At 43.9% G+C, this 25823-nt stretch overlaps 1 protein-coding gene across 1 annotated transcript in view; it reads right to left on the bottom strand.

Annotated features, from left to right (window-relative positions):
- Positions 1 to 364: 364 nt before the first annotated feature.
- Positions 365 to 25823, bottom strand: part of ST5 (suppression of tumorigenicity 5) — a gene marked incomplete at both ends in the record, with an annotated part of 41962 nt that continues 16503 nt past the window's right edge. The window contains 6 exons of the mRNA XM_010077824.1: positions 365 to 604; positions 1610 to 1721; positions 2671 to 2712; positions 3793 to 3970; positions 20268 to 20416; positions 23399 to 23539. Of these exons, the coding sequence (XP_010076126.1) occupies positions 365 to 604; positions 1610 to 1721; positions 2671 to 2712; positions 3793 to 3970; positions 20268 to 20416; positions 23399 to 23539 (862 nt within the window). The remainder of the gene's footprint in view (positions 605 to 1609; positions 1722 to 2670; positions 2713 to 3792; positions 3971 to 20267; positions 20417 to 23398; positions 23540 to 25823) is intronic.

The raw sequence follows: 25823 nt of genomic DNA, 5'->3' as shown, positions 1-25823 counted from the left end.
GGCCGCTGTGGGGCTGCCTCCAGCACCCTCAGTGCAATCGGCCCTTCTGCTGGCAGGGCTTTGTCTCACAACGCTTCCGCGTCTGTCCCTTGCGAGCACTGCCGGCGCGGTCTGCAGTTGGGGATGGGCTGCGCCCTCGGCAGGATCGTTCCCAGTGTTGCCTTAGAGGGATTTGAGGTGCCCAGACGTGACTGTTCTGGTTAAAGCCTCTGTGTTATCACCGCCATAGCTACAGTCCAGGCCCACAAGAGGCGGACAATGTGTTTTGGGAGATGTGTCAGCCCCAGCTCCGGCAGCAGACACCAACCACGGGACCGGTGCGAGTGCAAGTCACCCGCGCTGCAGGGAAGAGAGTCCCCCTTACCTTTGGCCCTGCATTTTCTCAGCTCTCTGTCCTGGATGAAGCCAGCAAACATTTGGGATTCCATGAAAACTTCCAAGAAGCGGCGTATACTCTTGGATGCCACAGATTTACGGAAAGCCTCCCTTTGGAAGGCACGCTCTCCTTTTTCATTCTGGGTTAGGAACAGGGAATAATGGCCAACTGTCTCCACAAAGAATCGGATAAAAACCTCAGACACTAATCCATTCAGGGTGTTACATTCTGCAAAATAAGGCAGCAATAAGACACCAAAATCAGCTGCTACGAGAGCTGTCAGCATTGTCACCCACACGGGGCCAGGTACTGTCACCTAGCAGTTCACTGATGCCATGCTAATATGTGAAAGGAGCGCTACCGACTCCTTGCAGCCCCAGACAGACATCAGGCAGGGTAACAGCTTTGTAATCACAAGTCCCAGTCTCCGTCAGTGGTGTTTCATAACCAAGAGTCCATGAGAAATACAAATCCTCAGGAAACAGCACAGAAAATTAAAAATTTTGTGGGTGCTTCATCAAAATTATACCTCGTATTTTAATTCTTGAGTAAGGTGGCTTAAGAAGCTTCTGAATGACTCTGAGAATTAAAATGTTTGCTCTGGGGATAATAATCCTTTACTAAGAGCTGATCAAAAAGGCTATGTTGTAGAATTTGAGGTTTCATAATTTCTGAGATGTTAAAGTAGTTTTACATATGTAAAGCACAGACAAGTAGAAATAAATTTCAAAAACTGAAGAGGGGCCTGTTTCATACCTTTTAACCACAGGCATTTAAATTCACCCTGGGCTGTTTTTATAATTGCTGGAGAGAAATATGAACCTTCAGAGGCAACTCAGCCCCTCTTGTACTGAAACTATTTTCTGGAGGTACCTGCTTCCCTCCCCTGAATATGGTGAGCGCCAAGAGCAACTCCCCACTCAGACACACCCCTGAGTGTGTATAGTTATCTGGATTGAACTGGGGCCAAGTTAACTGCAAACCTCTGTTTGAGCAAAGGTTTAAATACTCATGGGAGTGCATGTCATTTACAAAGAAATTAAAATGGATCGCTGACAAGGTATTACTGTGGGCTGATGCTATCAGTCCCATTCCCTGTGTGTTCAGAGACTATCTTTGATATCACAAAAGGTATTTGAATACTGAAGTCCCACCTTTCTTTCTCCTGGATGGAAACTCACAATACTACCTACATGCTTGTTTATACAAGTCCCTGTTTCCAAATGAACTTACCATCATCTGAATCACTATCTGAATCCTGATTTATCAGTTCATTCTTTCTCTCTAGAGCCTGCTCCAGAGCAGCTTGCAACTTTCTAGGTAATAGTGTATCTTCATCATCCATCTGACAGAGGAAGAAAAAGAATCTTTAGATCACAATTTGTGCAGCAACTACAGCAAATACTTTTGGAAAGTTTAAAAATCAGAAGAAAAGCATTTTTGTATCTATGTGCGACTATAATGTATTTCCAAAAAAAATTCTTGTCACTCTTAATGAGGTTGAAGTCAGGAAGGATAATCCAAAGAGCAAGGTAAACATACAGAAACTCGGAATCAGGTCTGTACATGACAGAGTCCAAATAGTTGTTTTTAACTAAATACACACAAGGCCTAGCTGTGTGTATACACAGCAGCTCTAGTTGGTTTTAGGCAGCTTCTTTGGTTCTTGACAGTTGTTTTTAGTTATATTCTAGTATATCTTGTTTTCTGAGTTTTTCCCCTGTTGCTCTCTTCATCTTATTTAATGCTTGTTCAGCAAAGGCAAGCAGACACAAGAATCTTAGCTCTGCAACCACTATTCACCACCCGTATGTTCCAGAGAATCATACAAGAAACTTTACTCATCTAACCTGCAGACTGGCACTTTTGAAATAATTTAGTGCTAAATTACTGTCAGGAAATGGCGATCCTTCATCTTCCTGTTTACAAGGCTCCTGCTTTTCCTACCACACTGAACTATTCTTCACTTTTCTTCTCTCACTCAGAGACTTTTCTTTGCAATTTTTGTCCTTTTCACCTCTAACACTGTGAATTTTCTTGCTAACATGGTATTATATTTGGATGTTTTCTTTGCACAGTTCTTGATTTCTTCAGGCAGTCACAGCCTCAATCCCTTCTGGATACCCGAGAAGTAGTACTTATTTGCAGGTGAAACAGAAAATGAACACTTCTTGAAAAGATCCATTTCCCACTGCACAATTCCTGACAAACATCTCTAATCAAAGAAGCCTAATAATACTATAGGACTAAACAGCTTGCTAGACTGTATGGCAACACTTCGAGCTGTACTGTACCTGTCTGATGAATCGATCTGATCCCAGGTTAACCATCAAAGCCTAAAGAAAAGAAAACACTATAGTGAAATATATCTGAAGAGACAGAAAACTTTCATTTGTGTCTGCCTTTTAACAGCAAAAGATCATCTGAACTGTTCCGAGCCTCAGCACGAATCAAATTCCTACAGTGAAACAAGTTGTGTGCTTTATAAAACAAGATGAAGCTCTTTAGAGCTTAAACTCTAATTTAACATAGGTGGATACAACAGATCTCATTCTAGGTTAATATGTAAAAAAACCTAAAAGGGTTAGGCAGGTCTTTTTCCTTAAACCTAAGCAAGTTATTCCTAATTGTTTTTGTTAATGTGCAGATTAAAGTATTTTAGAGAGGTTTGAGAAAACAGTGCCATTTGAGCAGCAGGACTTCTGAAGGGCAAAAGTATGAAGTATTAATGATAATGAGCAGCAAAGCTGGGAGATGGAGCTGGGAAGAAGTGGGACAGCAATGCTAGGAAAGTGGGAGGAAAGCAGAGGACAGATTTCCATGGGCAAGAGGCACAGAGAGCCTTGAAAGCAAGCACAAGAAAATACAATTTCACAGAAAATTGACAGGACACCAACAGGAGTAAGAGAGGAGTGTGTCCTTGAGGACTTTTTATGGTATTTTACTGGAAGAACTGATGAAGTACAACTCTCTTTTGATTTCCAATGTAGTATTAGCAAAGTCTTAAAAGTAAAAAAAAAGAAAAGCCTTAAAGGTTTTATTTTCTGTGCTGTCTATGACTTCATGCACAGCTTTGATTAGCATTAGTAGGTGTCACAGCAGATGGCACTTCATGTCTTCCTCTTGTTGTTCCAGGTACAACAAAGTCAGAACAAATCAGCATATTTACATTGCACTTACTTGTTGACCAGGTTAACACTCTGTCAAGGTGCCAGGTGTGGGGAGGAAAGAGGAAGAAAGACTAAACCTACTACTGCACTTTTACCAAGAAGCAGTTGTCCATGAGAATTAGGCAGAGAAGAAACAAAGAGGCAGATTAAAAATTAAACACATGAAGATGTATGTGCAAGTGGCAGTCCCTGTCCAGGGTGAGGCCAGCTTTCCTCCAGGGAAACCATTCGGGTGCCAGCTCCTACCTCCTCTACGGGCAGCTCCTTCAGCTTGGGCAGAGAGCTGGAGAGCAGTCCCACCAGGAAGGGGGTCGGGCAGCACACGATGTCGATCATGGATGAGGGCAGAACAGGGATGAAGGTGTGCTGCCAGGAGAAGGGGTACAGCAGGGCCACCACGGCGTGCGAGCAGCTTGAGAGCGTGCTGGAGAAAGAGAGCAGCAACCCCATTATCAGACCAAGTTCATCCAGAACACCTACCATCTGCAGATAAACCTAGCGTTTGAAAATGCGAGTGCTCAAGGGGCTGCCCCAGTTTCCCCAAGTGCCTTTCAACATCGCACTTCTGACTGCCTCTGTCCCCTTCAGTCCATACGATGTCTGCAGCTGGAGAAAGAGAGCAGCAACCCCATTATCAGACCAAGTTCATCCAGAACACCTACCATCTGCAGATAAACCTAGCGTTTGAAAATGCGAGTGCTCAAGGGGCTGCCCCAGTTTCCCCAAGTGCCTCTGTCCCCTTCAGTCCATACCATGTCTGCACTGTGTGGGGTGGTGGCTCCTCTCATGCCCACCTCTAGGTGACTCGAAACTGAAGGTAAAAACTGGAATCAGTTTGTCCCAGCAGAGCAGTCAGGAGACACTTTGATCTAGCAGATGAGGTTTAATGTTCCCAACAGCACTGAGTTTGAGCCACTTTGAATGATGCTTAAAATCCAAAAACAGCTCCAGCTCCCAGCTGTTACAACCAGGTCAGCAGTAACAACATGTAATTCTGATGTTCTTTTGTCAAGCGCTAATGTGCAGACAAGGGAAAAGGAAAAATAAAATAAAATTGAAAAAAAATCCTGAGGAAAACCCCCAGTAAATCACACGTAAGAAACCCTTAACAATCAGTATTTGCTCCAAAGGAAACCTAGTAAAAGCAACACATTTTTCAAACTTTGTGTATTTTTGTGACAGCAGCATATTTTTCTTGCAATACATTTTGATGGGCCTGTTGATCAGCTCTAAGGATAAAGGCATTAACCTTGCTCAGGAGAGTATTCCAAAATACACACCGGTGTCCCTTAACATCATTCATGGAAAATGTCTTGCATACATTGTCCTTCCATCTCCTGAAGCTGATTCCCTTTTACAGTCACATGGTTTCCAAATGTTAAAAATAAAGGAACATCATTACCAAGCTACTTTTAGCATCAGGGGAATAAAGACAGGCTCTCCATTTCAGAGCTTTGATTCTGGAGTGAGTTACAGCGCCTGTTTCTCGCAGGCTGAGGATGACAGAAATTTGGATTTTTACCCAGCCTAGCATGACTGGGCTCATTTTCTCACAGTGCAAACTAATGCTGTGCTGAATGTAGCCACAAAGAACTATAAATAACTAATAACTTCAGAGCTGCTACTGCTTGAGAATGCTGGGGGGAAATGCGGATTTCTTCTAACGCAAGACTTCTTGGAGACTTTAGGTGGCATCAGACCTCCACCGGAATAGCCCTCCAAAGCATTTTCTATTTGCGACTTACTCCAGGGCCAGGAGAAAGGTTTCACCTGCTTGTTCCTATCAGTGATTAACCTTTGAAGTTTGGTGAATGGGAAAAGGGAGAATTAGAGGACAAGGAGAGAAAAGGCTGGGGAAGAGCAAATGCTCATCTTTTACTGCAAATAATCTGTGGGGATTTTTTTACTTGACATTTCCTTTAAAATCTATCAATAGCATGTTTTTATAACATCTGTTGCCTGACACAGGCAAAACTACACTTTTCTCAGATTTTTTTATTTTTTTTTTAAATAGCAGGCAAGGGTGCTGCCGTTGCCTGATCTTTGGTGTGCCGCATCGAGCACAGTGCTATGGTTCAGAAGAGCTGTGGAGCATGGTGCAGACTCCCAGCACTTTCTCAAGCTCACTGCAATGACTCTGTGGCATTTTCAGCTACTACAAATTCAGTCATCTTAGCTGAGTGACTAAAAAAAGAGCCACGTTAAAGCTAAAAGCAGGAAGACAAACATTCTTCTGATATTCAGTTAGTATTTTTTTTCCTTTCTATAGAATGCCCTTTTGTAACTTGTTGTTTTACACGCAGTGCTGTGACGTAAATCAGCCCCTGCATCCTCTCCTGCGTGCTATTCCCACGCTAGGGGAGGCTTCAGGCTCTGGCCCAGGACACTAGTTTCTCTTCCAGAGCTTTCCTGGGAGCTGGCTGGGGCCGGGCAGCAGCTGGATGCAGCAAGTGGCCATGGAGGGGGGTCCTGCAGCAGCACCTTGCTCTGCTCTGCCAGCGTCCCACAGGTCACACTGTCCCCCTTCACAGCACCTCAGCTTCTGCATTTTAAGGCTCTGCACAGAGTTTTTCAAAATTCAGCTTAAAAAAATCATTCCCTGTGAGACATCTCAGGCTGACCCCCATGAAACGCTCACTCTGAACCTTCAGCCTCCAGAACTGCCCACCCTCCCTCTCGGACACTGCCTGTGCAGAGGGGGTCCCACATGCTGCTACCAAACTCCTGCTTGTACATCGTGCCTGTGTCTCTTCCGTAGCTGGAAAGATCCATAATTAGAAAGGATACACATATTTCACTTCAGTGTTTTACATTCTGTAAGGTCGAATTCAGAGATGATAGATGTAAGGGAATCCCCAGTTTAAGTCTCTAAAATATGGTTTGAATCCTTTTAAAAGGGTATTATTCATGAGAACTGTGTTTAGAAAACAAAAAAGAAAGCCCTACCCTGGGAAACCAAGTCTGCTCTAGTTTTTCCTCTCAAGACGTGCAACCCACACATTGTCCCACTGTTCTTGTTTATGAGAAATACGAAGTATGGTCAGATGATTTTTTTTTTTAAGGTGTGTGAAGCACACAAAGTAAAGCAACAGAACAGTAAAGGAAATTAGATTCTCAAAATATTTTAACAGTCTAGGGCAGTTTTGGAAATCCAGAGAGCTGGTTCTGAGAGTGGGCTTTTTCATTTGGTCTGTGCAGTTTCACAGGAACGCTGCATAATGTTATAGCTGTCGCTCTACTGGAAAACACTTCTTATATTACCCATATGCAGGTCATTTTTTATATGGGCACAAGAAACCAAGCCATTGCATAAGTCACACACTAATGAGGAGCATAAACCATCACATACTTCAGCGGGAAGGCACTGCTGGAGTCGGAGACGCACTGTGATGATCTCAGGGCTCTGGCCACCCTGGCACGGGATGGGGACAGCAGTGCCCAGGGTCCCAGCACCGCACTGGCTGTGCCTCCCGCCTTCCCTCCAGCACAGAGGCAGTGCCGCTGCCCCGTGCCGGCAGCACTAACACCAAGCTCCCATCCCGCCCCGGAGATGTGGAATGCTCTGCGATGTTCATCTCTGCAGAGCTGCCCAGGGGAAGGGGCAGCCTTCGGCTTAAACCCAGCTCTCTGCTCCGGCAGCTGCAGGCTGTCCCGCACACAGCTGTAACTATACGTGCCGAGTAAGGCTACTAACGGTAATAGACTGTGAAAAGGTGACCGTGTTTGCAAGTTTTGTGGGATAAGGGAATTTTCTTACACACAGGTAGGTGAGGCTGCCATCTAGACATACCACACAGCCTGTGCCACTGAACTCATCTCGTTAGCCTGTACTTATCCCAATAATTAGCACTCTGCTAAAGCAAAACCAGTGAACAATTTCTAGGAAAAAACCACGGTTTCAACTGATTTCACAACACAGGAAATCCACCACTTCTCCTTCCAGGTTTTTTTTTTTCCATGGTTTTCATCTTGTTAAAAATTATTTGGAATTTGCCCAGGTTTTGGTTCTTCCTGTGCCTTTCATTCACTAGATTAAAAAAATCATTCAGTGTTTGATCTTCTCCCCATGAAAGCATTCATATGAGATTATACAGTCTTATTGAGACATTCTTAACCACAAATTTCTCTTGAAGAGATCTTTTATCATATTACAGACAAAAGATTACCATGTTTCTTTCCCACTCAAAGTTGATTTTTTGTTTTCAAAATCATTTTCTTATGGTAGCACATAGAGACTTTTCCATGCCGTGTACTTGGCTGTGGAGATGCAAGGCTCAGACTAAGAGCTGAGGCACAGGAATTGCAGACACTACCGTGACTCAGCTGAATTGTGGGGACTGCTTGTGAACACGGTTTAGGCCCATGTCAAAAGCAAATTAATGTGACTTAACTTTGACTTAACGAGAACATTTACTCTTCTTTAGACAAGAGGATGTCTGCTATCAGTCTCTGGGTTGGTCAACTAACAAATAACCCCAAGTCTAGGCTGTATTGACACCTACTCACAGCACAGGTACCACATTCTGAGAAGCATACATTGCCGGCTGTTGAACGGTGGATGGTCCCTGCCCCGGCTGTGGGGAGCACGGCTGATGTGGATGCCAGGGCTGGATGTGTCTCCTCACACATGGAGCATCCCCTGACTCCAGGACCAAGCCTCCAGCACAGCCAGTCGCTGGCAGGGCTCCTTGGTCCAACCTTGCTACTCTCGTGCATGTCCACAGTCATTTTGGCATTTACATTGAAGGAGGGGAAGGTGAGAACATCCCTTCCTCCTCCTCCTCTCCCAAGGGACAGACAAGTTTACTCAGCCAGGAGAGGAGGGAGGACCACCCCTTACGCGCGGGGCCAAGCCACACAGCAGCTCCATCACCCCAGGGCTGGTGCCAGCTCTGTGCTATGCCGATGCTCTGATCGTGCAGAGGACTGGGACCAATTGTCAGAATCTGGGCCCTCTGCTTCCTCAGATGGAGAAATGTAGCCAAAAATGTAAATTCACAAAGAGGCGTTTCCACTGACCATGTTTACTTTTCCACAGCCTTTTCGTGTTTCTCATTTCTCCCTGCTGATTTAATTACGTTACTCTGTCCACATTTGCTGAACTCTCATCTGCTGTGTTAACACATACATGCTCCAGCCACAGCCGCTCTGTGACCGAGTCACCTTCCGGACTCACATCCCCTCATCTGCTCGGGAGAACAACATGAAGCAATAAGTACCTTTGTGCCTGTAAGCTAACACTGACACAAAGCTGAAATGGAGATTTTTGAGAAGCGAAGCTGTCACGGGTGACATCGCTGCTGTTAAAGGATACCTCTGTGCGTTCATGTGTAAGGGCTGCAATTGCTGATGGGTCTGGGAGACCTGCCTGTTTGTAGGATTGCTTCCCTTTGTAAGACACCGTTTTCACATGATCAGAATTCAAAATTTAACTTGTTTTCACTGAAATTTTTAAGCTTGTGTGTCTGCCTCTGGATAACTATTTGTATTCCAATTTCAGGCAAAATTATATAGAATCATAAAGTAATTCAGGTGTGAAGAGAGCTCAAAGATCAGCTGATTGAACCCCCCTGCTTGGCATCAGATCAGTTTGCTTCCAAAGCCAGATAAAAAAATGTTATTTTTTTATATAAAAAAATCTTTGCTGCCCTTTTTTTGTGAAAGAGTGGCATGCTGTGGTGGCAAGGACTTGAAGGCTGGCAGGAGGGGGTGGCCCGTGTGCCAAGGACTTCCCCTAGGGATGTCTATACTCTCTCTGATTTGGTTACCTTAGAAGCTATCTTAAAAGAATATTTCTGTGCATACCAAAAAGACTTATTTCGCTGCTCTTTTCTTCAGAAGAAATTGTTTGCCCTAAGCAGCACCTTCCTTCCATTGTGGCCCGCGGTTACACAGAGAAATGGGAGGCTCAGCCGAGAGAGGAAACTCATCTTCATCCTGCAGGGAACCCCAGGGAAGGAAGAGAAGGAAAGGGAAGGAAGGAAGGAAGGAAAGGAAGGGAGGAGTCTGAATTAAATGCCAAGGGGTAAAAATAAGACCTGTGAGGCTGAACTGGGAGGGGAGGAAGACAAAATGAGCCTGGTGAGCAGGTGAAAAGGAAACACGAACTGAGGACAAAGGGGCTGGGATGCAGAACTAAGGGCCAGGAGAGTGACTGGCTGGGATGAACGACGCAAGGACCAGGGACAACAATTCAGCGTGAACATGGATAAAGCTCTGTCACCCACGTGTGGCCAAATTACTAGGTCCCTGGGAAACTTGTTCCTCCTTGTTGCTATAGGTAGATGGAGGGACTGTGAGGCTGTCTGATGCCAATTACCTGTCCTCCTTCGGTACCGGAGATGCTGAGAGGGGCCGCAGGTGCAGGGGGGAAGGTCAGACACTGGCATAGCTGAAGGTGTGTGACAGAGACTTGAAGCCCACTTGTGGTACAGATGCAAATCAAATATAACCAGTGTTCATACACTTCCCCCTTGCCCCGCTATGCACAGCCTGCTGATAAGCAGACAGACACAAAAAACACCGTTTCTATCAGGAATTCTTTTCAAACTGAAAAGACAAGTTTCCTCCACAATGGCTATATTTACCTGACTGCAAGACACAGAAGATTATGATCTTTCTATGAAAACAAACAACAGAATTTGTGCTCAGGTTATTGCTGTTTGACCCAAATGTAAATTAATTCCAATACAGTAATTTATCTGGACACTGATAGAAAAAATATTTCTAATGATTACATTTGGAATTATAGTGAGTTCGTGCCTGGCTTCACCAATTAAAGCATGAGGGGACAGGCAAAATACTGTTCTAGGCTTTGATTCAATTAAGTATTTCAGCACAAGTTTCAGCTTTAATTTACTTTCATTGTGGTGAAATACTTTGCCGAAATGAAGTCTCAAAGACCTTTTCTTTTTCCCCTTCTATTTTAATCAGATCAGCCCACAAGTGCACACTCAAGACATGATATCCCCTTTTGAACCGTGAGCACCCGACTGCTGTGGAAGAGTGCTGTCTGAACAGCTGTAAAGTCAGCCTCTCTCGTCAGCAAGGCATGTTTCAGCTTCTGAAATTTTAATATTTTTTTACTTCTCTAGAAGCCCTTCAGGGTAAAACAAACTACAGAGGATCCTTCAAAACTTTATAAAGGTGGTTTGGAAGTAGAGACTGTAATTTTTGAAGCTATTAAATATTTTTAATTTAATTTTAACATATAATTAATACATTTATTAACTTTAATAATGTAATTTAATGTTTAAATAATTAGATTTTAAATTCCTGGACTGAGACTTCCCTGTGGCAGAATCCTTCTGTGAAGGGCCCACCTCCATGTAGGGGTACACAGGGAGGAGGGCTCCCCTGCCACTGCCAAGGCACCTCTCCTCACCTGACCGTCAGGTAAATCTATAAAAATCTATATGGCTGCAGAAAGTTTAGGATGGAGTGGTTGCATACATGAATTGAAAGAGGGTTCTGAACTTCCTGAATTTCCTGCTACTAAATCTGACCCTTCTCTAGCACAATCAATGAGATGTTTAAAATCAAAGTAGTGGGTGCATACTACATGGAAAATTGAGTGAGTTTAGGCTGTAAAAGCCAGACTAATATTTTGCATTGTGATTTATCTTTTTTAAAGCAAACAAGTAAGAGGTAAACTTAAGTCATGACGTGACATCTTTAGTAGCTGGCCTAAAGTATGCAGCTAATACCATATCTCTGATCAGTACCCAACATCCTTCTTTTCAGGAAATATGGACAAATCTGTATGTGCATATTTTAAGTTACTTTTTCTCTTGATGTCAGTGGAGACCTGCCAACAGAAAGCTCTACTCCTACTGTCTAAATAAAATAGGGAATTCCCTAGTGCAAATGTGATCTTGACAGAGGTGAACACGTATAATTCATGTGAGAACCACGGTGAGACAAGTTCATTTGGCCCAAGTCAAACGCAGCAGCCGCTTCTGAACATTTCATACTCAATCATTACCCACACGACAACAAACACTGCTACAGTGGATCTGTGCAACTGGGTAAAGAGCTCTCTAAAGCAAAGATGAGATATCTCCTCTGTCTGTCGTGGACCGTACCATACATACCCCATATTAGCCATGAGCTAACGACTCACTCTTAGTCCAGAAGCAGGTGGAAATTCCTCACTCTGCACAGGAGCTTGAAAAAGGAAGAATATTATGCAAGAGATGAACATTTCCCAGGGCGGGTGACTGATGGAGCAAACCCAGAGCACAGCTATCGCACTGTGCCCCTCAGCCTCCAGGGTCCCTCCTCTGCCTCCTCATCTTCCAAGCCAGGCTTCCCCCCCATGGCAGCAGCAGCCTGACCCAAAAGCAAGAACCTACCCATGCTGTTGCCAAGGGTGAAAGGCAGAGTCAAATCACAGTGGCTCCCTAAATTGAATGCTGACACGTTTGCTGCAAGTGACTTTTGTGATATCTCACAGAGTGCAAAAGGCCTCAGCGATAACACTGATGGGGGGGGAGGGGGGCACAGGGTGAGGAGGAAATGCATATTTTCCACATCACATCAGCCCAGTTATCAGTTATTGCCCTTCGCAGAATCTTTTTAACTATGCTTACAACTCAGAGTGTAGCTACTTAACCCTCACACCCTCAAGTGGTGTTTTTTTTTCCCCATGAAAACAAGCCAAACCCAAACCTTGCTTTTCAAGAAGTGAGTTTTATCTGGTGTTTTCTATAGAAAAATTTATATTTAGTGCCCACAGAGTTATCTTTCTGCAGGTCAGTTTCTTAGCATAAATCCATGACAACAGTGGTTCTGGCCCAGGTGCTCCAGAGAAGCGTTAACTACTTGTTCTTTCCGCACTGGGACCTTGGTTCCCACCAGCCCTTGTTAATGTTCACACTGCTGGTTTTGGATTTGCAGGCAATCTTTGCACTATTAACAACTGTAAAGTAGGATGAAGAATTTTTCTAGGTAGTAACAAAGGAGGAGAAGAACAAGCCCAACCCCCTAATCCTTCTCATTCAAAAACTGAAAGAGGGAATCTGTCTAAATCCCTTGCAGGGAGCTAAAGGCCAAGTTGGGAAAATGTTGGAACTTACTGCCATACGGTTATTGTGCCAATAAGCATTCCAGAAGAGAATTAGCAAACAACACAGTCATCTTCTTATCCCATTCCCCTTCGTGGGGAAGGGAGAGAGAATTTTGTTGCACAAATCATAAGCAGAAAAATGATGTTTTCCCACTGTAGAGCTTTGGCCAAAGCCCGAAGTGGCATGAATAAATACCACTGGAAAGGAGGGCAGGAGGGAAGGAGGAAAGGGAAAATCATATAGGCTCTACTCTTCTTGTGATATAGCATATTAAAAACATCATCAAAGTTTACTGCATATTAAAAATGCCAAAGTTTACTGTATATTAAAAATGTCATTATTAGATTGCTTTTCTCTGGGACTGCAGAATCCTGAACAAGCCAAAAACTTAGAAAGTTCATTCTGTTTCTGATGCTGTCTCTTCTGCCTGACACACATTTTCCTATTGCCCACGTACAGTTCCTCTCTTGGCATCAGTCATCACAGAACCTGAGTGCCAGAGAAATGTAATCCAGGTGGACAAAATGCAGGTATCTCCTGAGAGGGGAGAATAAAGTGCAAAAGTTATCTCAAAAATCTTGAGAGACAGCTCTGCTAGTCACCTTAACCCACCAATTTCACATCACACGGAACACCTTCAATTCCAGCATTGACTGTAAGACAAGGCGCTCAGCATCTCCAGCACTGGGCTGCCTACAAACATCCTACTCAAAGAAGATTACTAGCTGCATTTCGTAGGAAAGAAAGAAGCAGAATATCAAGAAATTGCAGCTACATCAGCCCAAATAATCACATACATTCCACAAGGTTTAAGGTTTTTTCAAGTATATATGTTTATATTTAGGGATGCTTCATAGTGCAAGCAGATTGAGAAGAAGTCTCACAAAAGGGAAGTGATTGCAGGGTAAGTAAAGGAGACTCAGAGAGACTCTAGAGGATGCTTCTTTTATAAAAGATGAAAGGAGCTGCAAGCTGTTGTCCCTTATGTAAAGCAGAGATGGTCTGTGGGTCCTAAATCACTCCCCAACAGGGACTGATCTGGCTCTCACTGGAAGAAATGGAAACTCTCTGGTTACTTACATGAGAAATGGATGTTTTTGCTGTAGAATAAATCCTGACTACCAGGTATGATTACATATTGGATAATTATACAAGGGCTCATTCCTTCCACTGCAGGAATTAGTGGAAGAAATTCTCTAGCTTATGTTCAGCATGTCAGCCCAGACAAGCACAATAATCCTGGCAATATTAAGAAAGCATTTCAAGACCTTTGGATTAAAAAATACCAGAAGAAATGTCAGCCATCCATATTTCTCCTGGGTTTAGACATAAGATCTGGGAGCTATTACACATTCCACAGGTACAGCAGCTTGCATCTCCAAACATCTCCTTCTTCAGTGCACAGCTGGTAACTAAAAAATAGTTTTCCCTGAGACAAAGAACTGAACTTCCAGCTCAGCATAGGGCTGTGCCAGATGGGACCTAGGGAAGACATAGCTGAGTCTCCTGGAGCCTATGCTCAGAAATGGTACCAATCAGTTAGAGACTGGGAACAGTAAATTCTCCCTCACAAGCTGATTTCTGCTATGTGTTTGTTGCCAAATTTATCTCTTTTTTTTTTTTTTTTTTTTTTGTGGAGGTTTTTGTGACAGAGGAAAGTAAAGGAAATCTTTATTACTGGCCAAAGCTCACTGTCTGTTTACTGAGCACACTTTTCTTCTCTGTCCTAATACATGCATTTTTTACCTTTTAACCTGCAGGCTGGCAGATTTTACAAGTGTTACGATATGGCAGACTACTAGAGAGGAGCGTTCCCAGGCAGCAGGTGAGCCTGGTCAGGTCTATCATTGCCATGATTAATTTGTAAGAATTATACCCTACTTTTGTTAATAAAAAATAAACAATAAGGAAATCGGGAACAAGCTTCACTTTAGTAATCTGCCCAAAAGTTTAGCTACTTGTGCTTTTCCACTGGACCTTGCTACAGGGCTGAGGAACAACAGTTTACTCTTACTACTAAAACATTGCCACTTATCTCCTATTTAAATTTGTATATTTTAACTTGAGCTACCAGATCATGCTATGATTTTGTCTGCTAGAGGTGAAGGATCCCTAATACTGTTTTTCTAGGCAGGCACTGAGAGAGGGGGACCAGGCTGCCCCTCAGCTGCTAACGGTGCTGCTTTCTAGCCTGTCCTCGCGACTCCCACAACAACAGATTCAAAAGTGAGGACAAGCATCAATGGTCCCCGAACACCCCGGGCGTAACAGGGACAGCCCTAAGCTGTCTCTGTCCGTGAGATTAGGGAAATGCCGTTGTTTGTTCTGAAAGCCTTTGCCCTTGTATACAAGTACACTCCGCTCCCCTTTTGCTCCGCAAAGTTAACAGAGACATGCCTGCGGGATGACTTCCCCAGTATTTACGTGTTTATGCTGCTGTCCTGTATTAGTCAGTGTTTCTGTCTGGAGCCCATAACCTTTGGTCAGGTCTGGGATCTGCCTGGACCTTCTACAGATGTGCTGTAAGACAGATTCCTCCTGGCAGAATACTTTGGGGAGGGGCAGGGAGGTTTTTATCCTTAACAGGATAAAGCCTTCCCACCTTGTATGTGCCTAGCTTCTGCTTCCAACAGCACCTCTTGGTTTCATGGGGCAAGCACCGCAGTGGAGGGTTTCAGGGGGTTGCAGCACACCAGGTGACAGACTCCTGGACTGTGCTGGTCCAGGGGATGTGTGCTGGCAGAGGAGAGAGAAACATGGACAGAAAATAACCCTCCTTGGGAAGACAAAATAACCTGTGGCCATCCCTAAGGGAGGAAGACACTGATGCGCCGGAGCTTTAGCTGCACTGAAGCTCACTGTCATCCAACACTTCCTCAGCCTCATTTCCACAGATCTCCCCTCTTGCATTTAGGTAAAAACTCGTGCTTTTATTCACAAATTGACAGTATCTCATGAATGTAAATTCAGCTGGTTGACACCTAAGGCTGGTGCACGATAGACCCCTTTCAGTGGCAACAGCACCTGAAGTGCACCCGTCCCAGTGCTGCTGCCCACCCCCAGCCCCAGCACCCTGCTCTGCCCCTGGCCCTGCAGAGGAGCTCCTGGTGTCACCAGGCCAAGGGGTCCCTCTGGTTTGGAGAAACTCTGCAACAGGAGTAATGCCTGCTGCGGCTGGGCTGGCACAGCCCCCTGGGTGAGGGCAGGAGCAGGGGGAACAGGAGGGGGACTTCCTGAGCTGGCACCGGTACTTGAGAGACGCCTCGCTCACCTGCGCCTCAGGGTACGCTTCCCAGTTTACCCATATGATTTAGGAGCATAAAACTCATTGCTGTCAACAGCGATTTTCTTCTTGAGGCCCATGCTCCTGCTTCACTAAGCAGCAGCAGAAATATCTCTCATAAAAACAAAATTCATAACAACGAGAAGTTATTGTGCCTTTTACAAGAGCAAGGACTCTACAGAAGCCTTTCACAGCTCCTAAAGCTTCAGAAAGGCCACTGAAAGGAATATTCTTGGATTTAGATCCACAGCTCATCCAGACACTGACTCCAGCTGGCATTGGACTGGACCCACATGTGAAATGTAAACAAAATATGCTCAGAGTCCTCCACAATATAGTGGATTACAGCAAGAGTGGGTTTTATTTATAAAAAATGGGGTTATAACAAAGGGACACTGAGACGCCCAAGGCCCTTCCTTTCCCCCTCTCCAAACATTCAGGGGAAAGGCAAAGAGACGCCCAAGCATGGACACATCACCTCCTAAGCAAACATGTCCACAAATTTGTTTCCCCAGCATAAAACTAAAACAAGCAGAGAAATATTTTTTCTTCCAGTGTTTGCTTTCTATTTATTTCCTGTTGCTACCTCTGTGCCTGCAGCAGCACCAATGCTCCCCAAGCCCCAGAACCCACTGACTTCGCGTCTGCTGCCCGGTCTTTTAAACTGCGCTAGAGCGGCTCTGCCCTGGCAGCTGGATTGTTCCAGAGTTGGGGAGCACAGGCAGAATGCTGGGAACATCAACAGGGGCTCCCAGCGGGGACGGGGATTGAACTGGGATGAGATATACCATCTCAGTTGTGCTTTCAGCAGATACTTAAGGAATGGGAGCTTTAAGTTACTTCTTTGTAAGTTGTTATTATTCTTCCAAATTTCTCTATTGTTATCTTTATCTCTGTTGTGTTCATGACTGTTCATGGAAAGCAAAATACTGTAAGGTCACTGGCAGATTCAAATTCATTTTTGAAGGTGAGCAAATAGCTGCAGGGAGTTATTCACCCAATTTAAAAAAAAAAAAAAAATTAAGCAACTTATTGGGGAAAAAACCCCCAGAACTGCAGATAACTAAACAAAGCAACCTCACAGTCCTGTCATTCAAAACTTTACTATTGTTTCCTCATTGCTGGTAGCATCACTTTCTGTGTTGAAGATCAAGGACTATAAATTTTCACATTCTGGGCACTATAAAAACAATAAATAACAATTTATTGAATGAATCTCACTTCACTAAGCACAACTTTCCCAAACTTGTATAACGTGTGAAATCATTTATTGCTTGGAGACCTGTAAAACCAGCAGCCACAAAAGCCCACTGCATCTCATCGTTTGAAGCCTAAACCTCAACATCATTTATTTCTAAGCTTTTTTTGGGTACATGCAAAAATCAAATCCTTGTAAAATCTTTTTAATTTCCTGCTCTCGTTCTTTGGGCCCACAGACCGGACCTGTAAGATATTTCACTTCTTTTTTTTTTTTTTTTCCACATTACTGGTAAACTCCTTCGGTTTCAGCCGTGATGCCCATAAACAAAATTCACATCAGACAAGGCAAAGATTCCAAGACAGAACATTATTAGCTCAAAGCCAGAGTGTTTCATTTTAGACTTCATCCCCATTTAAACCATGAAAACCTCAGTAAGTATTGCATTTATATCCACTGTCACTTTCTCCAGGGCTTTGCCAAAGGACTCATTATTAGCTTCTATTTTACAGTACCTCCTAGATCCCGGTGCTGAGAGGGGCCGCACTGTATCATGTGGAGCTGCATGCACCACCGAGCAAGAAGCAGTCTCTGTCCTGGGGTGTGTAAGATCCCAGACAGGCCGGATAAGAAAGATAAGAAAGAGGAGCTGCGTTTCCAGCAGGTGTCATGCAGCAGGTCAGCGGGTTCAGAAGGAGAGGTCAGGATTCACAAGCCAGGGCCTTATCTACCACATCAGATTTTGTCATACTCTTCTTAAACAAAACAAAGTATATGTATATAATAAAGGGTACATGCAGATATAATAAAGTACACGTATATGAACCTTTTTGTAAGACAGGTTCTGTCCCTTTTTACAGGAGCAACTACAAAACCTCATAAGCTTCTTGGATCCATCGGAATCCCCTCCTTTCTCAAAGTACCTGCTAACGGCCCCTAACAGGGTGGCCCCCTCTCACAACAGAAACAAGTTTGCAGGAGAATGGTTTTTGCAGGAGAGCACAGTGTTTGGATATGTGTTTACCAAAAGGGATCTTTACCATTTCTGGTTCCTGTTGGACTTGGTGCTTTATTTCTGTGCACCGAAAGGGACAGCAGCAGCATTAGGTCCGTAAGCAGGACTGTCTCCTCCTTTGCTCTGAGGCCTGTAGGACTAGGCAGCTACAAGGAGAAAGGTAATTGCACAGGCTGAGCTGTTAGCTTCCAGTCAGGCTTGCAATGTGTATAAAACCCCGGTTGCCTGATGAAATCCTGCGTTACCATGAGCCCTTGGCATTGATGTCTGTTTTCTAAGCCAAGCTGCCTTAAAGTAGGTTTAATTGCTGCTTCCTTTCTCTGAACAGTGCCCAGAGCACTATATGACATTGGCTAGGCCAGCTGTCCCAGAGAAATGCTCCAGGGAACAGCTGCTTTCTGTCCCAGCCCTCACGGCTGAGGATGTCTCCTGCAGCAAGCCATCCTGCAGAGCCCTCCCCGTGGTCAATGGATGGAGGCTCGGGGTACTTTGCCAAATCAGGACATTACAAAGGAGTAACTGGGACCTCAGAAGCAGAGAAACAGTTGTCAGCAGTGCAGCCCAGCCCTCATTCTCTCTGTACCATTTCTGTGATTTTCCACTCAAATCGTTGTGCCATTTGAAGGAATGCAGACCTGTGTCATTCTGAGTTACAGTCAGACTTGTGGGTCCCACTAATTCTCCTGAACGAACAGTAATATAGAAACAGGCAGAACGATGTAATTAAGCATGCTGAAGAAAAAGAGTCAGAAGGAACACACCAGCAGTATTTTCAAAAGCCACCTGCCCCAGTATTCATGGTGTGACTCACGTATCTACCAAAGTACTACAGAAACCCTGGACTAGCTGCACAATTCTCACCAGGAATTTATGTGAAATTAAGTCATCCCAAATGGTCATTCAAACTAAGGGTTACTGACAGGGGAAGGGATGAAATAAAATGTTCTTGTTGTTCTAGACAACAAAAAAGACTGCTAAGGAACTAATATTATAACCTGAGAAGGGTCTGCAGCTTTAAGAAATTCTCCCTTGAAGGTTGTAAAGCTTTTACTATGCAAAGTATTTTTGCTATTATATACACTGGCGGCCAATAAGTGCAGCTATTATTTCTGGCGGTCATTCAGAGACAGTCGGGGCTGATAAAGTGTTTAACAGAGTTTGTTTGGGTAGATCCATCTGTGTTTTTAACCACCCATACAGTCTTTTGTGTCCTTTTAAAAGACACTGGATGTTCCTGAGTCTAATAAATTATGTTCTTTATTTTCATTTGCCATCTTCTATTATTTACCATGCCAGAGCAAAGAACATCTTCTTTATAATGTCCACACTTTCCTATATGTATTACACAAGCATCTAAAAAAGGGATGATTCTTTGCTGAGGGGCAGGGGTGCAGCCTAGAGAGAGCTCCTGCATCCTTGGTAAAGGCCATGTGGAGTTGTGACCTGTCACTCTCCCTCCTTACACCTTGGGGAGCCAAGGAAAGGAGATTGCAGTCAAAGGGCAGGGAAGTAGGAGGTATGTTGAAAGGATCTAGCAAGGAGCCCAAGATGGAGCTTCAGAAAGGAAGTTTTCAGGTCATGTGAACACCAGGAAAAAATCCTAACGAGTTGGGATGGGCTGTAACAGCATTATTAACACTCCCACTGGGTGGGTTTGGTAGAGCAGGATTTGAAACCTAGCCCCATTACAAACTGTCTGTACGGCATGGAGTAAACCAGGTGAACTCTCAGCACCCCACCCACTTCCCAGCCTGGCTGCACTGCACGGACACAAGGTGAAGCACCTCGGAGACGATTGCTGCTGCTGTTTATGAGTACTCTGTTCCCAAACCTGAAGTGAAATATTGCCAAGACTATCTTGCTTTAAAACACTGTGTAAACATTTGCTGACTACAAAGCAGGTGAGTATCAGTATCCCCATTTCACAGACAGGAAGATGTGACAGAACAAATGGCTCGTAGCTAGTGACAGCTAGTGAATGCATGTCCCACCTGATGCAAATAACTTCTATTGATGCAAAGATTATTTAAATCTTATACTGAGAAGATACTGAGTCCTCACAATCTGACAACCGCTCTGGACATTTCATAAAGCTTTTTGCATCAGGAGATAGTACTGACCTGAACAACATGTGGTTCAGGTCCCTTTGCCACTTACCTGAGCTTATCTGCTACAAAAATCACACGCCGCTCCAACAGGAGAGAAGCAAAGATCCTGATGATCTGTCGAACACTGAGGCACTTGAAAAGGCATTCAAAGTCCACATGTTCCAGGCGTGAGTCCATCGGCCGCCGCAGCTCAATGACCTGAATACATCCAACAAACATCAGTCAGCATCACTAGTCAGGAGTGACAGCACCGGAGGTGCCCAGCACCCCAGCTCGGGCCCTCCAGCACCACTCCGTGCTTTTCTGTTGAGGGACACGAAGAATGACCCCTGTCCTCTTTTGCAAACTGAGGCTGGAGGCCCAGCACTCCAGAGAAAAGGTATATTACACAATTCACTATCAGGTCACTCTTCTTCCCAGAATACAGTTGTGCACATTAAATCTGCTGCCATTTCCGAGGGAAGCATCTGCTTTCTAAACACCCTGTCAGAGACGTAGGGTTTGGCTGAGCAACAGCATGAAGCAAGTCACAAACCGGAAACATTGGATCTGGAAGCTTACAGGGTTAAAACAGCCATAAAGACAAGGTAAATTTGGTTAGAAACTTGGCTAGCAATTCAAATCCACGTCTAGATGGGACCAAGAGACTGAACCTAAAGGCTGGGCAAAAATTAAACCCAATTTACTTCATTTTCATTTTTCTGTGATGCATAATTCAATACATAATGTTTAAAACTTTTTTGTCATAAAGATATGTACATATATATATACTTAACTGGGGAGTCAGGAAAAGGTCTTAGATGGTGACTTGTGACATCCCTTTAAAGTCTAATTTTCAAACTTCATCCATGACCTCAGGCCCTCTCCTTCCTTTTCTCAAATGCCTTTTGCTTGATTCCTTTATTATATCTTCCTTTTACTCTGCAAATGACATGCTCAGGTGTGGAACTTGAAGGTGGAGGACAGAAAAAGAAGAGGGAAAAATAACATGAAGAAGAGAGTAACAGAGGAAGAAAAATATGAAGTGCAAGACAGCAAATGATGAACTACCGAGGAATTTGAGGAAACAGAAGGGAAAAGGGAAAAGTTGGCCAACTTGAATCTGTGTTGAAATCTCCGAAGACGTATTAAGAGGAACATATATACATCTCCTTCTTTCCATATGTCCAAAAATCACCGTCACTTTATTGCTTCAGACCACTTTTATGTTTTCATGCACATGACACCACATTCCACGAGCATACTGTATTGGGTTTAAACTTGAGTAGCCCTTACAAAATTCCTCACAAACACACTGTTTTAAGGATATCAGCAGCAGCAAGACCACAAGATGCTGGAAACAAAACCAGTTCATAGCAGTTGAGTTGTAATATTGTTTGTGATCGGTAACACAGGACTGTGAAAAGGAAGTTATTGTTAGAACAGTATTTGTGTACAGATCTGATTTTTTTTTAAAGCCTGAAACACAGTAACGTTATGGTGCCAGAGTGTTATACACCCATCACTCAGCTGTTGCCTCAAACAGCAGTAACAATCAATCTGTGGAGTGCTGGTGTACCATGAACACCTTGGGAAATGCTGCCTGCCTGCCCCTTTCTCATCCTCAGCAGAGGTGCCCACTTCCACTCCTTAGCATTGGGATTGCAAGCTCAAATCATGTTTATGTGCCAAATCATAAGGAGCTGGTTTTGCTGCAAAACTTACAACACTAAAATCTTGCTGCAGGGTAGGATGCAGTGCAAGTTACGGCAGCTTTCACAAATGCCACGGATGTTTTCTGTTGCCTGGCAAAGCTTTCTGCTTCAGTCTGCTCATTGCAAAGAAATACACTGTCTGCTTCCCAATTAATCGTCATCTTTGTTTAAGCCAGAGGAGCCACAATGGAAGGGCAAGATTCTGTTCCTAATTAAGCGAGTGCATTCCATTTAAATAACGAGTTTGTACTAGCATAACAGAGAGCAAAGCTCAGTCAGAAGAGAGTTGTTTGTTTGTTTGGAATTATCTCAATGTTTTTCTCTGGAAGAGTTCAGAAGCTTGAGCAGAGGACAGAGAAGTTGCCGATCCATGGTTCCCTGATATAGTCACATCAAAAAAGCATTATCAGATCCTAAAACATTATGGCAATCAGCCTTTTAATTTTCCTTTCCTTCTCCGGTAGAAAATGCTTGTGACTTAAACATGCCTTATAAGTCACTTATACAAGGAACTCTTTACATTTCATACCAAGTGACATTACAGGCCCACTCCATTGAAGTCAGTGGCATTACACTTGGAGAAAATACGATTCAATGTAAAAATAGTAATAGCACTGTAAAACTAACCCTCAGGAGTATAAAATAACCCTAGAGGGGATTTTTTTTTCCCCTGCTTTCACTAACTGGGCCAAATTCTATTCCTATCTGCAGTAACGTGTTTCCTCTATGTGCTTGCCCATCTGAGTGGAGCTACTGTATACTTACATAAAGACATGCAGAGAACAGAACTTGACACGGTGAATGGCTAGCAAGCCTCAATTTGCAAAAAACTTTTAAAGCAAGGCACCAATATTGCCATTTTCCAGTAAGGCCTATGTTGTATAATGCCAGGCTTCGAGCTACTTGAGTCAGTAATAAACAGAAATGAAATCTATTATATGTGTGCACGCACACACAAACTTTTATATGACATGCTTTTCCCAACATAGACGATTTCTTTCAGGGCCAGTTAAAGGGTATTTATTGCCAAAAAGAGACATTTAAATGCTGCCGGTTACTCCTTCTACCAAGGCCAGAACCAGCAGTAATGAAGTTTGCAACAACAACCAGCTGCTGAACTGCTTGGCATGGGAAACCTACGTTTCCTTGTTATCTCTGTGATAAAGCCCAGCAACACTGTAGTTCTGTTAACTGCACGAGCCAGGCATACTAGACATTTGTGTTGTTTGTGGTTTTTTTCTTAAACACAACTTATTAATAAATGTAAAATAACAAATACATAACAATAAATTGGCTTATAATCATCAATGGGAACTAGCATTAGCATATCAACACTGGTGCCGCTCCTGCGCTGCTCATTTGGAGGGTGTGCCACCTCTCATGCCTTGCAGTATCCGTATGGCTCCTCCTGTTTTTCTTTGTCTGTTTGACATTGGAGTGGTGAGGGGGGAGGCTTTGACTTATAATGTTTGCAGTTGCTTTTTACCTCGTTTCCAGCTCCAGGCAGGAAGGTTTTGACTTTGATTGTCTTCCCAGGTGCAGGAAAAGGAGATTCCATGAGACTCCTCATAAATGGATAAACCAAGGCAGCAGATATTCCCCTTCTCCTTTCAACCTCATCCAGGATCTGAACCATTAGTAAAATAGAAGAGAAAGAGACAGAATACGTCAGTACCACATACACTTAAAGCATCTTTTGACCCACATGTGCCCAAACACATGGCAGATATAAGTTGAATTCTCCTCAGCCATGTACTACTTCTGCAGGATTCGATCGTACTCTGAAAATGATACGTTTCCCAGTTACAAAATGAAGCCTGTTTGTGAATGCAGTTAACACAGAGACAAGGAAGAAATAACACATCTGGAAAGGAGAAAGAAGGCTCCACATAGCAAAACACATCTATATTGCTGGGATTTTGCCTGAACAACAAGATGAGCTGAAGGAGAGAAAGATCAAGACAAATCCCATGATCACAGGCCAGGTCAGCATCAGGTCTCAGTGGTACATCTTGAAAACCATATTTCTTCTGCCCTGGGCCCTTCTTCCATTTCAACTGAGAGGGCAGGAAAAAAGCCAGAGCAGCAAGAAAAGCAACCCTGCCACCCTATGATTCCGCCAGGAGAGAGCTCCTGGAAGACCCCTGGCCGTGGTGGCAGCAGTCATGTCGCAGTCTGTGCTGAGCTGGAGCCAGCCTTGAGCAGCCTCGTGAGGCATGCCCGGCTGTCTACGCAGGGTGCCTGCATTAAGGTCATTTTCTGTTTGACATGACATAGAGCCGGCAATCCAGTTTTGAAATGAGCAGATGGAACTTCTTACAGATAGAGAGGACTATTATTTTCTTCTCTCTTTGGTCACATGGGCCAACATAAATTAGATCACAGCTATGTTTTCCCACATTAGACAGAGAATGTAGATGATAAACCTAAAGAAGATGAGAAAGCAAGCTTCAAAGCAGTTAGTGGTTTGACCTGAAAGGGTGATCTTTTAACCACCACTCAAGAGCAAAAGGCCTTACAAGAGTTGGTGGGTCTGAGCCAGGGATTTTCCCTTGTTTCTCTTGGAAAGTCTTTTCACCGAAACAGATCACTGAAAGATACTTAAGCACAAGCTGGTGACTTACAATGATAGCTGGTGACACTGGACGCCAACACAGGCATTCACTGGTGCATAGTTTCCCCTTCCTCTTTGCAACACAGTAAAGACCTAACTAAAGCAAAGCTGACCCTATATACATAGCTTGCATTCCAGCCTGTGGAAGTGGCAGATAACCATAGACAAGATATGGATTTCGTTCTTGATGTAATTTGCAGCACAACCACTGCCCTTACCAAACAAAACCAGCTGCCTAATGTAATGAACCAAGGCTGTGCCCCGGGTCCCTTAGTGCTCCTGCCCGCTGCCAGCACACGGCTGCCATGTGCCCAACACCCATCTCCTATTCTGCAGTCACTATTTGATGCTTTATGTGGCTGGCACTGGGGGCCATGTGTGTGGCATATCCCACTCCCAACAACCATCACAATACAAATAAAAAGGAGCATTTAGACTGAATAAAAATTAAACAGAGATCTCAGAAGATAAAATGGTCAAAAACATCTGTTGAAATCACAACCAAAGGAACTGGCTGGAAGTAAGGCTACCTCTGGTTCTCAAGTCTGTCTTAGCAGTAGATATTACAGCAGTGAGCATAAAAGGCTTTGAGGAACATGAAGATATCAGAAACAGGCTATCAGAAACAGAACGATAAACATTTTAAGAAAGGATTCCTTTTGCTCTTTTGATAAATAATATCCAAGGTTTAATATCTCATATAGGCTTTCATCACTCACACTTTTCTGTAAAGACAACTGTTTCTTGTTTTTGGCTAATTCAGCAATTATCATTATTATTTTCGTCTCTTTCACTAGATTTATCAATTAGGACAGCCCAGGTTCCTCTTACTAGGCTGAAAAAAGAAGCTGTCTTACTTTTCAAGAACTTCTGTCTCCACCCACACCACATCTGTCTTCAAAACCAGCAGGGATGCTAAGGCTCAAACTCTTCCTTCTTCATTTAACAGCTGCTTCATCCAAACCCTTTCCAAATGCAGTGCTTGGAGTGTGTGCTAAAGAGCTGTGCTAAAGCCAGCTGGGGCTGGAGTCAGCCCCACATGCTGCCAAACACACTGCTCCCACCCTGGCACCGGTATGGTCAGGAGGTGAGCAGCCCTTTGTAGGACAGTACCGCTATGGACAGACACAAGTGCAGATGGGGTCCTTTTGTGGCCCAGCCTCTCCACCAGTCCTGTAGCTGAAAAAGAGCACAGGTCTGCTACAGCCCCATTCAGGGCCCAATATAAAACTGAGTGAGAGCCTGCCTTCCAAGAATTTGATGCCTGTGTGGCCAAGGCCGGCCTGCCTGCCACAAT

This window comes from Pterocles gutturalis, unplaced genomic scaffold (genome assembly GCF_000699245.1).
Source record: "Pterocles gutturalis isolate BGI_N339 unplaced genomic scaffold, ASM69924v1 scaffold13478, whole genome shotgun sequence".
In the NCBI taxonomy this organism is placed as follows: Eukaryota; Metazoa; Chordata; class Aves; order Pterocliformes; family Pteroclidae; genus Pterocles; species Pterocles gutturalis.
The sequence above is the reverse complement of the archived record's forward strand: the minus strand, read 5'-3'. Positions and strand labels throughout refer to the sequence as shown.